The 16,438-nt window shown below is 35.9% G+C and overlaps 2 protein-coding genes across 52 annotated transcripts in view; one reads left to right on the top strand and one right to left on the bottom strand.

Moving 5' to 3' along the window:
• The window catches only part of nfixb (nuclear factor I/Xb), a 287,289-nt gene that overhangs the window by 8,694 nt on the left and 262,157 nt on the right, over positions 1–16,438 (bottom strand). For 7 of the 50 annotated variants that reach the window (XM_073943530.1, XM_073943532.1, XM_073943536.1 and 4 more), the window contains 3 exons: positions 10,680–10,855; positions 8,355–8,502; positions 1,383–1,474 (listed from right to left, as the gene is read on the bottom strand). In XM_073943530.1, coding sequence (XP_073799631.1) covers positions 1,383–1,474; positions 8,355–8,502; positions 10,680–10,855 — 416 coding nt within the window. 50 annotated transcript variants of the gene reach the window in all.
• The window catches only part of nme4 (NME/NM23 nucleoside diphosphate kinase 4), a 56,385-nt gene that overhangs the window by 29,929 nt on the left and 10,018 nt on the right, over positions 1–16,438 (top strand). The window contains exon 6 of one of the 2 annotated variants that reach the window (XR_012398211.1): positions 8,747–8,846. Coding sequence is in view for 1 of the 2 variants with exons in the window: in XM_017353700.4 (XP_017209189.1) it covers positions 8,747–8,765 (19 nt within the window). In the remaining variant the exon portion in view is untranslated. Of the gene's footprint in view, positions 1–8,746; positions 9,243–16,438 lie in introns of those variants that run through there. The other variant, XM_017353700.4, reaches the window with a different exon arrangement.

The following is a 16,438-nucleotide window of genomic DNA, read 5'->3' as shown; positions in this document are numbered from 1 at the left end:
CTTCCACTCATGGATGATGGAGGCCACTGTGCTAATTGGAACTTTCAGAGCAGCAGAAATGTTTCTGTAACCTTCCCCAGCCTTGTGCCTGGAGACAATCCTGACTCGGAGGTCTACAGACAATTCCTTTGTCTTCATGCTTGGTTTGTGCTTTGACATGCACTGTCAACCCTGGGACCTTATATAGACAGGTGTATGCCTTTTTAAATCATGTCTAATCAGCTAAACTGACCACAGGTGAACTCCAATTAAGCTGCTGAAACATCTCAGGAATGATCAGTGGAAACAGAATGTACCTGAGCTCATTTAGAGCTTCACGACAAAGGCTGTGAACACTTCTGTACATGGGATTTTCAGGTTTTTTTTTAATGATAAATTTGCGACAATTTCAAAAACTCTTTTTTTCACATTGCCTTTATGGGGTATTGTGTGTAGAATTTTGAGGAAATAAATGAATTTAATCCATTTTGGAATAAGGCTGTGACAAAGAAATGTGGAAAAAGTGAAACGCTATGAATACTTTCTGGATGCACTGTGCCAGTCAAATGAATGACATGACATGACCATGCTGTTTTGCACACTTAAGTAATTGAAGCCTTGCTTTTGTCCTTTCAGAACCAAACTACTTAAAGGGATAGTTCAACCAAAAATGAAAATGTACTCGTTTACCCATGCGCAAGTGGTTTCCTTTGAGTTTTTATCTTCTGATGATCACAAAAGAAGATATTTTGAAGAATGCTGAAAACCTGGACCTATTTACATCCATTGCAGGAAAAACTCATACTATGGAAGTCAATGGTTACTGGTTTATTCCAAATATCTTCTTAGGTGTTAAAAAGAGAACAAAGAAACTCATAACGCTTTAAAACAAGTGAAAGCAGAGTTACTGATCACAGAATTTTCATTTCTGGGTGAACAATCCCTTTAAATGTGCAATTTTTAAAGAATATCTTAAATATTTAGGGTGAAAATCAACATAAAAGCAAAGTCACTGCCAAAAAGTTTAAACGGGAAATCGGAAAATAAAAAGTGTCCAGCAGAGGGCGGTCATGAGTGGAGGAAAGAATTTTCAATAAATGAGGAGGGAATAAAATGTGGAGCTGGAGCTTCAGCTGGTCAGCATGTGTTGAGGCGCTGGAATACACACAAGCCAGTGTGCATTTCGGGAATATTAAAAGTGATTGTTATAATCCACTGGGCTGCTGCATTGCTCTGTTCATTTATTAAATGGGCAGATCATAGTTTGTTTTGCAGTCACATTACTGGTGCAGCAGACCTGTCCGTTTGTTTCAAGCCAACAACAACAAACATTAGCTGTTATTTTAACCCAATTTTTGCTCCTCATTTTGGGTTCTTAACACTGCTTCAGCTGTCACACTCACCTGCGTCTGCTGGGGGATGTTCAGAAAGTTGTTGTCCCGTGATCCGATGCTGACAAACCTGTTGGGAGCTGTGGAGCCTGGCGTGGAGTATGCTGACAGACAGACAGAGAAAAGAGACGAACAATATCAATGAAAGAAAAATGAAATGTTCCTCAAACAAAATCCAATACTGTACACTGAAAAAAAAAACAAAGATGATTCTTGGATTTACTTAATTTTTTTTAAAACAATTTATTTGGACTGAATTTATACAAACAAATGAAGTTGAACATTACTAAATTTGATTAAGTTGGTTTAAATTCAGCCCATATAAATTGTTTACAACAATTTAGTAGATTTATTTTTCAGTGTACACATTTAAAACAAATTCTAGTCATAAAAATATAATCTGCACTTGATGAAATATACAGTGTGGTGATCAGACTTCTGACGTTTTCTAGTTCACTGGTGAAAAGTTAGAAAAAAGGACAATAAATTAATATAAATAAATATATATTTAATTAAAGCAGCTTCAGTCAAAAACTAGGACTGCCCCCGGAAAACAGGGCCATCTGCTCACCCTAATATATAGTCAAAAACGACATCTTTTTGTGTTAAACGGCCTACAACAAACACAACATGCAAGCGCTTATCGTCAGAAATACACTGTGTTCTGGGTTCACACACAGTTGAAGATCAATAGAAGGCGTCATCAAATTTAGGGCAGTGTGGGGCTTCAGATTTATTCAATGGACTCCACAGCGTAACACTTCATCAAATATGGAGATCATATGTGCAAAAAAAAAAGGGGGGGAAATTAAACACAAAGAGCTGCACTTTCATTAGCAAAACACTGAGGAACATACGATACCCCCCTCCCTCCCCTTAAATATAAACACATCTCTATTATCACAATTAGCTACAGTTGCTTTAACATACACAAGTTTATTATAATTATACAGAATAATTTTGAATACAATGCTAATAAATTCAACTGAAATATACATACAGTTGAAGTCAGAATTATTAGCCCCCAATTTTTTTTTTCCAATTTCTGTTTAAAGGAGAAAATATTTTTTTAACACATTTCTAAACATAATAGTTTTAATAACTCATTTCTAATAACTGATTTATTTTATCTTTTCCATGATGACAGTAAATAATATTTGACTGGATATTTTTCAAGACACTTCTATACAGCTTTAAGTGACATTTAAATGCTTAAGTAAGTTAATTAGGTTAACTGGGCAGGTTAGGGTAATTAGGCAAGTTATTGTATAATGATGGTTTGTTCTTTAGACTATTGAAAAAGTATATATCTTAACGAGGCTAATAATTCTGACCTTAAAATGATTTATAAAAAAAAAAAAAAAAAAAAAAAAGCTTTTATTCTTGCCAAAATAAAACAAATCAGACTTTCTCCAGAAGAAAAAAGTATTATCAGACATACTGTGAAAATTTCCTTGCTCTGTTAAACATATCTTGGGAAATAATAAAAAAAGAAAGAAAAATTAAAAGGGGGACTAATAATTCAGACTTTAACTGTACATTTACAAGCAGAATACTGATACTGTAAACAATTGGAAACAAACTGTAATTAACAGCTAATTAAACATGATATTTTTAATCCTTGTGCACTGTTCAAAATGACTACCCTTTTGTTATGTTAGAGATGAAAACATCCACTGAATTAAACTGCTGTAAAAATGCATCAGATCAATATTTTTTTCACGTTTATTTTGCATAAATCTGTTAATCAACCTCAATTCTGATCAAAACTACTAAATTGTTTAGAAATAAAAGGATTTTAACTCTTTAATTGCCAAATTCATAAATGATGTCTTTAATTTGGTGAAATAAACACACAAAATGACATATTCAATATAAACATAATTGTGGACTGGATTTGTTTTCCCTCTTTTCACAGTCTTGGACATGAGAACGATAATAGTAACAACATTGGCTTTGATGCATGATTAGATTTTCTTTTTTCTCTCACTACTTTACTGTTGATGGCTGTTTTTTCCATCAGGCACATTTGATGGTGCATAAATACACAGTCTTTGTTTTTATTTACTCCATGTAGTTCTGAGAGCTGAGATGCATATTTTGATTTTCTCAGACACATTAGGGTAAGTGCGTAAAGGTCACTGACAGACACACATACACACACTTTAATTTGCTGTTACACTCCATATAAAATCCAGAAACAAGTTTTTTTTTTTTTTGCACAGGCCTATCTAAAGGGTTAATGTTGCCATCTCATGATCAACAGTAAAAATGACAAATTTTACCTTTTCCCAATAAAGAAAACCACCAACAATCAAAAATGCATGATTATATGGTGTCATGGTTTTGTATTTAACACAATGTGGTTATAATGGAAGTCAATGCGGCAAAAACAGCCACCAACAGTAAATTAGGGAGGAATAAAGGACAATTAATCTAAAACAATCCATCAGAGGCAGTGTTGTTCAAATGTCCAAGACTGTGACAAAAGGTCAAATAAAATCCAGTCCACAGTTACTTTTTATATTGAAAATACATCATTTTCCAACAAATCAGCAACATAATTTGTGAATTTGGCAATTAAAGAGTTAAGAGTTTTGATCAGGACTGAAGTTGGTTAAACGATTTATGCAAATAAATTAGAAAAAAAAGATGCATTTTACAGCAGTTTAATTCAGTGGATGTTTTAATCCAGAACATAACAAAAAGGGCAGTCAATTTGCCCAGAGTGTATCGTTGAGTTTATATATAAAAATAAAAATCACAGCATTTTCTCAAAATATGTGTCAAAATAAGATTTGGGACCAAAAATCATTCTGCCAGCTGAAACACAGAGAAATTTATGGCCAAATTAAGACACAAAAATCCCCCCAGAGTGGATGAAAACATCCTCAACAGCACACAAGGGTTAAGTAGAAAGCTTGTAGAAAGTGCGTCATGATCTAATACTTTAAGTATAACATGAATTTAAAACACCACTGATTGCTAAACCAAATGATGCATTAATGCATTATTTTTAGTATTAATGTACATCCTTTCTGTCATTTATCTGCCACCATAAAAAAACTACAGCTCAATGAGATACTTATTTGGCAGAAAACAATCTGATTATTGTTGTTAGTTCAGTTATTTACTGAACATTTGCAAATGTTTTTGGATTTTTATGGCCAAGAGAGTCATATATTTCCATGCTTAACACTCAAATGTTTTGTATTTTTACATTTACCTTGGTAACATGTCTGTAATGCCCAATATTTACTTTTAGGTAAACCAACTTTCTACAATGTAACACATAAAGGCCTGTATATTACGGAAAGCTTTAATATAAGAAAACCCACTCTCGATATATTGTTGAGCAGGAGTGTTAAGCGCGTTCTGGAGAATCAGCAACATATAAACACATAAAAAGACACACACACACAAACAAACAACATAAATAAATGTGGAAAAAAGGAAAGAAATTAAAAGACAAGGAAAAGCAAAAAATGAGAAACGTGAAAGAAAAGAGGAAAAGAAATGCAAGTGCTCCGTCCAGTGCCCCGTCTGTGGTGAGTGAGATGTTATCCAGCGCTATGCCATATTTCTCTCTCAAACTGCGGAAGATGCCTAACGCATGAACTGACCTGTAGACCAGCACTGGAGCTCAACTAGAACATTCCCACAAGCTAACCAGCAATGTGAAGGCAACCAAAACAAACTCAAAGCAAACCAACGTAAAAAATTACAAGCATGAGTTCCCTGTTTCCTTCTGCATTTTAGGATTAGGAGGAATTTCCAACGCACTTCAGAATGGATGTTCAAGATGGTCTAATCCAGTGTTTCTCAACCATGTTTCTGAAGGACCACCAGCTCTGCACATTTTCCATGTTTCCTTAACCAAACACACCTGATTCAGATCATCAGCTCATTAGCAGAGACTGAAAGACCTGTAATGGGTGTCACAGACAAAGGAGACATCCAAAACATGCAGTGCCGGTGGACCTTCAGGAACGTGGTTGAGAAACACTGGTCTAAGCAGCTCTTTTCATTTGGATAGAGACATTTGTCACGCAAACACTGTCTAATTATTAATGCCTTTTTATCAAAAATTATTATTATTTTTTTGGGGGGAGTCCACTTTAACTGCCCTAAATTTGCACTCTGGGAGGCTCTAATGGAACGTGGTGATTGAAGAAAATCTGAGACAGGAGGCTCAATTATATTTCAGCGCTTCTGCATTATCTTGCATTCCCTCAAGAAAGTTTGCACTCACTCGCTAAAGCTCTGAAATATACTTTTTTCCTCCCACTTCTTTTTATTTCCATCACAAAAGGGAGCAAATGTGAACGTTTTTTAGGAGGACGCATAGGTTTTTGCCAGGTTTCTAGGGAAAACTCATACGTTTTGTGGAAGAACGCAAATGTTTTGCAAACAAATGCAAAGTTTCTCGCGGGAACACTAAAGTGTGCAGAGAGAATGCTTTCTGGGGGAGCTCAAACATTTCTTACACATATTTAAAAAGTTTCTTGGGGGAACAAAAAAGTTTTTGGAGAGAACTCCAAAGTTTTCAGAGGAAATGCAAAGTTTCTCAGGGAATGCAAATGTTATGCGATGCAACAGACTCTCAGGGCAATGAAGAAGATTTTGTTTTGTAAGCAAACCAAATATTTTGTTCTAAGTAAAGGTGAAGTTTCTTGGGAGAACTCAAAAGTGTTGCTTAAGAACATTTTGTCAATCAATTGTAAAGTAACCCGAAATTTTGCAAGAAAAGTAGAAATTGTTGTACTATCTACAAATATCTCAATGCCAGATTTTATTGCGGAACTTGTTTTTGCCACTGTGCAATTTGCGCCTGAATCTGAAAAGTAAGTCAACTCAGAGCAGAAAAAGTGAGCTATGTCAATCTGGGTTTTTTTCATTCTCCAATCAAAGGAAAGCAGAGGCGGGGTTTCCTTTGAGGTGCCTGCAGTGTTTGTGTTGTCAAGACGACTACAGAGGTTTTTAAAGATGGAGGAAAGACTATTGGTCGCTGTCTCGAGTTATCCGGAGCTGTATGACTTCACACATCGTGAATATCGCAATATTATTAAATATTACAATTTAGGGCTGGGAGATATTGCAAAAAATATTATCACAATATCATGTTTCATATCATTCGATATTGATAATTATTGCATTTTTTTAACAAAACATTTAGGAATATTAATATTTATATTTAACCACTTTATTTTTAATTTACCAACAATACTAAGGCAAATAGTTTTAATAGTCAAAAACTAAAATATTTAAACAAAATATCTGATCTCTTTATAATAAAATAAGTGTTAAAGAGACTCATAAACTTGACAAATAAAATGTTACAAAGTGCGTGCAATGGTAAAGAGTAAATGGGTAAAGATGTGAATAATAATGATACATTAAACCTCAAACTCTGTAAACAAAACAAATTATGATGATCAAATCTGAGCTTTAAGTAAAGGAACTAACCATCATTATTCAAATACATACTGCAACACTACAAATTGTTAAGTTGAATGACTACATTACCCCCCATGCTAAAAATTTTCACTTTCATATAGAGTGCTAGTGGTTGGGATGCACAAGAAAAGAAACCAAAAAGCGACTCTGGTGACATCCTTACATCCTTTTTATTTACAATGTCCTCACTGTGGCTAGACAGTTCTACCTACAGTTAGTTCTACTTACATGAGTTGCAGTGCGTTTGCGGCATTCGGAAAAGTACAAGTACAAGTTGCGCGCCTCCATTGGAAATTAAGAAAAAGTATACTCTAAGCTTACTGGCATTTCTTCCTAGGCTCACTCAGCAGCCACATTTTTATAAAACTACATCGTTGACATTGAATCTTTTATTTTTATTTTTTTTAATCTATATTGACAATGGTGTTCAGTCAATAAATATCGATACCAATTTTATTCGGCCAGCCCTATTACAATTATAACAATATCAACAGCAATGCTTGGGCACAATACGCAGCTGATTCAGTCATTGCCTAGCTACATAAAAAATGCACCGCACTAGTATTTTTATGTTCAAGAAAAACAGGCAGTGCAGCGCAACTTGCGTTTTTAGAGCGGAAAAGCACATTCGGTGTGATCAGCCCCTAAAGGGGGTTGCACACTAGACAAGCCGTGCCACATGCCAAAGTATGTTATTCCCAGATAACAACCGCTAACAACTGCGTCAGTGAATAAATTCATATTATTATATTTGTCTTTCACGGCACTGTTTTTGACAGTTTAGCACCATCTTGTGCCTGAATAATATGCAGGTTAGTGTATGCTCCATTCAGCCATTTTTGGTCAGCTTTGTTTTTAATTAAAGAATTAATGAAATAACATGGCTCAGAATAATGTTTTGTATCTAATGTTTACATTTTATGGCAAGTAGAAAGGTAAAAAGCAAAGTAAAACACATCCAGGTGGTTGTTTTTTTTAGAATAAAAGCCCTTCAGTTTTATACAACAGTGCTCTGCTTTGCTTCAGGCTGCCGATAAGCCTGAAAGGTGTTATTCTGTGATAACAACCCCCTGGATGTACTTTATTGCTTGATTATGATCACGTATAGAATGTGCACATCCAGTGCGCAACACTTTGAGCTGTCATACTTTTAGTGTCATAGGTTAACTTGAAGGCTTTGAAAGAGAACACATACTTTCTGAAGTCAATTCAAAGTTAAAGCACTGGAACTTGTCCTCCTATCTTATTTCTTCCCATCACCACATCCCTTTATTGGCTCCATACTTTAACAAAACGTCAATAAGGACACAAAACTCTCTGCCTCAAAATCGGAATGCATCAAAAAAAAAAAAAAGACCTAGAAAAAAAGTTGTATTGGTTTTGCTTTGATTTTTAGACAGGGCTAATTTTGACCCACAAATCACGGCAATTGTGAATAATGTTAAGTGAAGGAACAGAAAAAACGGCCCAGCTTTGGCTAGACGACTGGCTTTCTCCCAGGTGGAATGGGGGTTTGGGGTCACTTACACGGAGATGTGGGTGAGGTGAGTCCACCATCGGGGGGTGTGCTGCTGGGTTTAGAGTCTGGCATTGGGAGGGGCACTGGACGCGCCACAGGGGGGGGTGGAGGCAGTAAGAAGGAGCCCGGCATTTTGCTCTGGCCGCTTCCGTTCGGCTGCAGACGACACAAACAGGGTGAGGAGTACGGAAACGCCCAACACCCCGCAGATGGAGAACACAACGCAGACTCGCCCCCAATTAAACCAACAAAAAAACTCAAGAAATTAAAGAATGAGGAGGGTTGGTGGGCTGGAAGTAGAGAGTGTTGAGAGGAAAACAATCAAAAAGATGGTGAATATCTATATTTATTTATTTATTTTTTTGTAAATGAAAGTGTTTATGTGTCGACTTCACCACAGGCACAGACAGGAGCAGTGAACAAAAAACATGGAGGATATCAGGGAAGGAAGAGGAAGAAGAGGAACGGGAGGAAGAAATGCACGCACAAATGAAGGAAGGGTGAGTTTTGGTCCATGGAATGATGTCAAATCTAAATCAGGGCGCGAAAAAAATGACCAAAACCAAAAGCCACATTGACGGAAAAAAAGAAGAAAAAAAATGTGAGAAGCAGAAAAAAGGAGGGGAGGCACGCCACGCTGAAAGGTGGTCAGCCGTGGCGCAGATGGGTTTTTATCGTGGAAGTGGACAGAGAAGGAGAGATTAACTCAAGATCGTCTAGACAAGCACAAAATACATAACAGTGACCGATTATTCGGCCTCAGAGACAAGGAACGCACATATTTGCTTTTTATCGGGAAGACAGTTTACAGGTACTGTATCACACGAGGAGCTTGATTCACGTTTAACGTAGTATGGTTTTTTAAATGTATAGTTTAATAAATCATATATATATATATATATATATATATATATATATATATATATATATATATATATATATATATATATATATATATTTATTTATATATTTAAATGCTTGATAACTTTAATTTAGCTGTGTTCACGTTGGTAAACAGTTTAATATATATATATATATATAGTTTAAATTGTTGTTTTATTCACAAAAAATCCATTAAATTCATAAGGCAGATATGTTAACAAAATATGACAACTATGAAGTTCTGTTAAACAATGCTTGTATTGCAGTGGCATACTGCATATATCATTGATATTTCCTTATATTATAACATGTAGTATGCAGTCAGTAGTAGGGGTGTACGGATCACAACACACAGTTCGGAACATACGTGCCAATTGCAAGAGAGATCGCCTTCCGCGTCATTTAAACAACGTTGTATGAAAGCATTTAGGCTTCCCTGTAAAATATAATGATGACAGAAAAAATTGTGGTGGGCCCTAAATACTTTTTAAGGTTATTAAAGGTGTTTTCTGTCACTGTTTGTTTAGCCTGCATTAATGCATTCAGTGTAAAGCTGCAGAATTAACCATTAAAAGATTGTGATCCCAATTGAAACCTGCGCAACATGAATGATAAATGACAACGATTTGCATATGTTCATCAATCCTTCGAAGCGCTGCAGTCAAATCTGTGTTTGATCAAGAGAGATTCAGTTTTTACACTTTCAGTTTGTTACAAACAATTCAATAACACAGAAGTGCTGGGAGAACAGTTTATAGTTCAGATATAAACACTGATGTTTATGGTAAAGATTAAAATCACTGTTTAATGGAACTTGACACTGGTGAATGTTGTAGCAATTACATTGTTTAACCAATAGGTGGCGACAAACAACCATTAAAATTATGTCACTGAATAGGTTTCCAAAAATGATCCACTTGTTAGTAAGCATGAAGTTTTATGTGTGAATTGTTGAATTATTAGTTGGAAATAAATATGACCTGTTGTTCAAGATTTCTATATTTAGCACTAACAGCAACAGTAGCAAAGATCATTTTTCCTATTGAATAATTTCTTTTTTTTTTCAGCTGGTTCATTATTTTTATTGAAATTACAAGTTCTAAGTTCTGTTTGTTAAACCATTGGCGTTTACTGTAATATTTTAGTATAAATGGAAAGCAAATGACATTTATCTCCTCCATTTTTAGCTGATCTGAAAAATGATCCAATCCGCGACTCAAAAACCATAGTGTGATCCGAACCGTGATATTTGTGATCCGTTACACCACTAGTCAGCAGTAATCCTCATTCAATAAAGTGACAATGGCTCAGTTAAAAACCATGCAGTGTTTCCTGTTCTGTGCATGTTTAAAATAAGATAGATAATAATACATTATAATAGTGTAACTATTACCATAGGATGCAATTCCCGGTATTCATTCGTTAAAGCAATGAAGTTGATTTCTTCTTACCTGACCGCTAGCCTGTCCAGATCCGTCGGCGCACACAAACTGCACAAACTCCTTGAGCGGGTCCTGTCCCGGGTGGTGGTGGTATCGGATGGTGGGATGGGTGAAGTACGGGCTGGACTGCTGGATGAGGGAGGGTGAGGGGAAGTGCAGGGAGGAAGCAGAGGCGCGGGGACTTCCTGCTGACAGACACACACACACAGAGACACACAGGTTAAATATATATAAACATTATTATAGGAACAACGAGAAGCATAGTAGTAATGAGCCGAAATGAGAAACAGACGCACAAGAATACAGAGATGGAAATCAGTTCAGGAGAAATGGTGTGTTTGTCTCCATTAATACAAGTGAGGACAAACTAGGGCTGGGCCGATAAACCATCTTATATTGAATTGCAATAAAGTTTATGCCAATAACATCACGCTCTGGACTTTTCATTCTATGTTTTTACTCTATAAGAATCAATCACACAGCAGAAATGCGCAATAATGGGAATCTAAAAGTATGTCGATATTAGAGATTAGGCCCGGACAATATTGAAAAAACTGACGTTGTGATGTTTTCTTTCTCTATGATATATATATATATATATATATAGTGATACTGAATATATAATTCCACCAGATGAAATGAAAAGTCTATTTGGAAAGAATTCATCATTTTTGATACACCGGGATGATTGTGTAAGGGAGTGCATCTACATAAAATATAAAAAAAAAAAAACAATCACAAACACTGAGAAACACAGTAGAGCAACAGTACTGTAAATAGAAAATATACAGGGCTCAATCATTTTCTGGAAGTTTAGCAATATATAGATACACAAATTTAATAATCAAGTGATAATATTCCTTATCACACACACACACACACACACGCACACACACACACACACACACACACATATATATATAATATAATAACACACATATATAATATAATATATATATATATATATTGAAGTCAGAATTATTCACCCCCTGAATTATCACCCCCCCATTTTCTGTTTAATGGATTTAAGATTTTTTTTAACACATTTCTAAACATAATAGTTTTAATAACTCATCTTTAATAACTGATTTATTTTATCTTTGCCATGATGACAGTAAATAATATTTGACTAGATATTTTTCAAGACACTTCTATACAGCTTAAAGTGACATTTAAAGGCTTAACTGGGTTAATTAGGTTAACTAGGCAGGTTAGGGTAATTAGGCAAGTCAGTGTACAACAATGGTTTATTCCGTAGACTATCGAAAAAATATAGCTTAAAGGGACTAATAATTTTGTCCTTATAATGGTGTTTAAAAAAAAATTAAAACTGCTTTTATTCTAGCTGAAATAAAACAACTAAGACTTTCTCCAGAAGAAGAATTATTATCAGACATACTGTGAAAATTTCCTTGCTCTGTTAAACATTATTTGGGAAATATTTAAAAAAAGAAGAAAAAATTTCAAAGGGGGCACACAAAAATAATAAATGTTTTGGTATCTTCTTTCAAATTCTGGTCAATAATGATGCTGGTTTAACATTGCAGATCCAGTGATGTGACTATTGCGTATGCGCACATTGCAATGTCGATGCTGAAGCCATATTTTGTGCAGCCTGATTAGCGATGTATCGAATTTATACCGCATCCTTGTTTACATATGCACACTCAAGCAAACAAATATATATACAGTTAAAAGAAACACTTAAATGCTAGCCCTCCTGTAAAATCGTAATCATTTTAAAATATTTCCCAAGTGAAGTTTAACAGAGCAAGGACATTTTTTACAGTATTTCCTAATAAAAAAATTTCTTCTGGGCAGTCTTATTTCTTTTAATTTGGCTAAGGTTATTAAGGTTATTTTTTAGGTCCTCCTGTGTGTGTGTGTGTGTGTGTGTGTGTGTGTGTTTATACAGAACAAACCGGCCTAATTAGTATTACCCTAACCTGCCTATAACCTAATTAACCCTTTAAATGTCATTTTAAGCTGTATAAAAGTGTCTAGTCAAATATTATTTACTGTCATCACGGCAAAGATAAAATAAATCAGTTATTAGAAATGAGTTATTAAAACTATTATTTTTAGAAATGTTTTGAAAAAATCTGCTCTCCGTTTAACAGAAATTGGGGAAAAAAATAAACGGGGGATAATAATTTTTAATTTAACTGTATCTGAACACTAAAAGAAAAACAAAATATATTAATGTCCTTAAGCAGATACAAAAATCAACAACATCAATGCTGCATTAATCAAAGTAATCAGCCTCAAAGACAATGTGTTGATATTTGCTTTCTCCCAAACTTAAATATATATACTGTATATAGACGCACACATGCACACATACAAATAAGGACCCTTAAGTGCTCTTTAGTCACATTTGGTAATGGATGATATAATGGATGATTGGTTTTAATACAAATTGCCAACAGCGTCCATAAACTCCAACCGTCTGTCTATCAGCCACAAGCAGACAAGTGAGAGTGTCAGCTGGTTTCAATGTCTTTCTCATGGTTTGCTTTAACTTTTTCAAACTCAACTCTACAAAGGAAAAATAAGAATAGGAAAAAGACGCAAACCAATAAACCACTAAAAATATTGAGAAATAAGCATTGGTATATTGTAGGCTTATATGACGCTATCAAAATCTCCTTGTAATGAATTGCTGAAGCTTTTATCCCAGTATAGGGCTTTATCATGACATTGACTTTAGTTGCAAAAAAGGTTACTAAAACAGGCATAATAAAAAAGTACTTGGTGTATTTCTTTATAGTATAAACATATTCAGAGTAAAGGTTTCAACCAATTGCAAAAGGATGATAAAGTACAATAGGTAAGTCTCATTAGTTAATGTTAAACTAACAGTGAGAAAAAGCTAGTTTTATTACAGTGTTACTATGTTAATATTCATTTAAAAAATTAATATTAATTTTTATATATAGTATAGTATATTTTATATATAGTATATTGTAATATAGTTACAAACTATATTAAATAAAATGATTACGACTCAAAATAAGAGTACAACAGTTTTAATGCATTATTAGACAGTAACTAAGAAAAAAAAATTGATAAATAAGAACAATAAAAAAGACTTTGGTAGTTTTAATTGTGAGTTTAGTTAAATTAACTATTGTTACCTACTAGAGCCGTACTGCTCTGTGTTAATGTACAATAACATTTATACATACTCTCATAATTTTCCCTCAATATTTCAGCATGTAGGGAGCCAGATTAACGTGTAAATGTACATGTAAGAACTATTAAGTAAATTAATCAATTAAGTCTCGAAGCATTTGGCTCTGTTATGAACATCATTTGAAAATCAAGCTGAATAATCGGTAAAATCACTCCAAGTGTAAATAATAAATAAGTATTCACTATATTTTGGCCAAGATATCAAGCATGTGCATGTTCATTATAATGATACACTGACTTATGGAATATCGGCCTACAGTATGTGTAATATATTGTTATCAACACAACCCTATTGTGCATGAACTGCAGATATAAGTAATGATGCGCTCTGGTTTGCCAATGGCGAGTGGCGGGGTGAGGGGTCTTATGTCCTCCAGCCAAGCGGGGCCTCCAGCTGCCTAGGACAGTCTGCCAACTCACAGAGGCTCGCTGTAACCCAGACGCGGGCACCACGCTCCCAGCCAAAGCCCTGCTTTTCACCCTCTCTGCTGTGCAGACCGCTATTCCCTCCTCTTCCTCGGTTTCTTTCGCTCTTTCATCATCCACACTTTAATCCCATTAGGGAATGGGACGGAGCCAAGGCTTCAAGGAAGAGGCAAATGGCACCAAAACTACCGCCACCAAAGACCCCTCCAACATGGAGAGACTACACAACAACAGCTCCAAACACAAAACAACACATGGCCACACAACGAGAGGGCATCTGCCCAACTGTCTATCTATCTATCTATCTGTCTGTCTGTCTGTCTGTCTGTCTGTCTGTCTGTCTGTCTGTCTGTCTGTCTGTCTGTCTGTCTGTCTGTCTGTCTGTCTGTCTGTCCGTCCGTCCGTCCGTCCGTCCGTCCGTCCGTCCGTCCGTCCGTCCGTCCGTCCGTCCGTCCGTCCGTCCGTCCGTCCGTCCGTCCGTCCGTCCGTCCGTCCGTCCGTCCGTCCGTCCGTCCATCTATCTATCTATCTATCTATCTAGCTATCTATCTATCTAGCTATCTAGCTATCTAGCTGTCTGTCTGTCTGTCTGTCTATCTGTCCGTCCATCCATCCATCCATCAATCTATTTATCTATCTGTCTGTCCATCTGTCTATCCATATCTATCTATCTATCTATCTATCTATCTATCTATCTATCTATCTATCTATCTATCTATCTATCTATCTATCTATCTATCTATCTATCGTTTTATTTATCCATATCTATCTATATCCATCCATCCATCCATCCATCCATCCATCCATCTGTCTATCTATCTATCTATCGTTCTTATCTATCGTTCTATGTATCCATATCTATCCTTATCCATCCATCCATCAATCTACCTCTCTGTGTGTCAGTCTGTCTGTCTGTCCATACAATGAAAATTTACTCACCATTACTCTCCCTTAGTTTGTTCCAAAGTTTTTTTTAATACAGTTTCTTTATTCTGTTGAACACAAAAGTAGATATTTTGAAGCAAATTGGAAACCTGCAACCATTGTTTAATTGTTAAATGGTCAATGGTTACAGGTTTCCAACAATTTTCAAAACATCTTGAAAAGCAAAAACAAAAAATAACTGAAGAAAGAAACTCACAAAAAAAAAAAACGAATGTTGAGTAAATGACAGAATTTCTACCTTTAGGTAAACTATCCTTTTAATCTATAACAGTTTAGGCCAAAAACAATCCTTTATTTAGGTGTAATAAGTTTTAATCCATCCATCCATTGATGCATCCATCTATCTATGCATCTATATTGCAGTTTACCTACCCAACTGTTTACCTATCTGTCAATCTTTTATCCATTCATCCACCTATTATCTATCTGTACTGCAGTTCATCCCGTTTGTTAACATCTTTTGATTTTATCTATCCCTTCATCTGTCTATTGGTCTATCAATCTGTCTGTTTTCAGAGCTTATATGTTGTAATGAATCTCTGAGAAAATGTTGGCCCATTTACAATTTTCTCCCTTCCATCCGGATCAATCAATAATAGATGATAAAACACTTCCTTAAAAATATCTGTTTTTTTTTTTTTTTTTTTTTTACTCCTGAGGGTCTTGTACGGCACGGACTTAGTGAGGATCGTGACTTTGATCACCGCAAGAGCATGTTTACAAGCTGACGGGCGTCTGCAGGAGATTGAAATGAGACCTGCAGCTGAGGACATGAAGTCAGGAAATGGAGAGACCAAATAAACCAACCAATCACACTGACAGACAGACAGACAGACAGACAGAAAGACAAATCAGCTTCGGTACAGAGGAGAACGAGGGTGGGGGGTGGTGGGGGGACGAATAGCGAACGCCTTCACCCGACCCAAAAACACGAGCTCGCCTCTCCCCGAACTTCACCACATCCATGAGGGAGCGGGACAGGGAGGGGGGGATGTGGGAGGTGGGGGATGGGGGAGGGACTCTGGTGTCTCTCACCTGGTCTTACACCTGCCAGCATGGGCAGCGGGTGATGGGTGAACGGCATGCGTGCAGACCTCGTATGGCCGGACAGAGCGCTGAAATCGAATTTCCCCGACTTCTTAAGAGAACCAGGCGACGAGAGTCCTGGTAAAAATGGGATCAACAAAATGGCAGAACAGAGA

Source organism: Danio rerio, chromosome 3 (assembly GCF_049306965.1).
Source record: "Danio rerio strain Tuebingen ecotype United States chromosome 3, GRCz12tu, whole genome shotgun sequence".
Taxonomy (NCBI): Eukaryota; Metazoa; Chordata; class Actinopteri; order Cypriniformes; family Danionidae; genus Danio; species Danio rerio.
The sequence above is the reverse complement of the archived record's forward strand: the minus strand, read 5'-3'. Positions and strand labels throughout refer to the sequence as shown.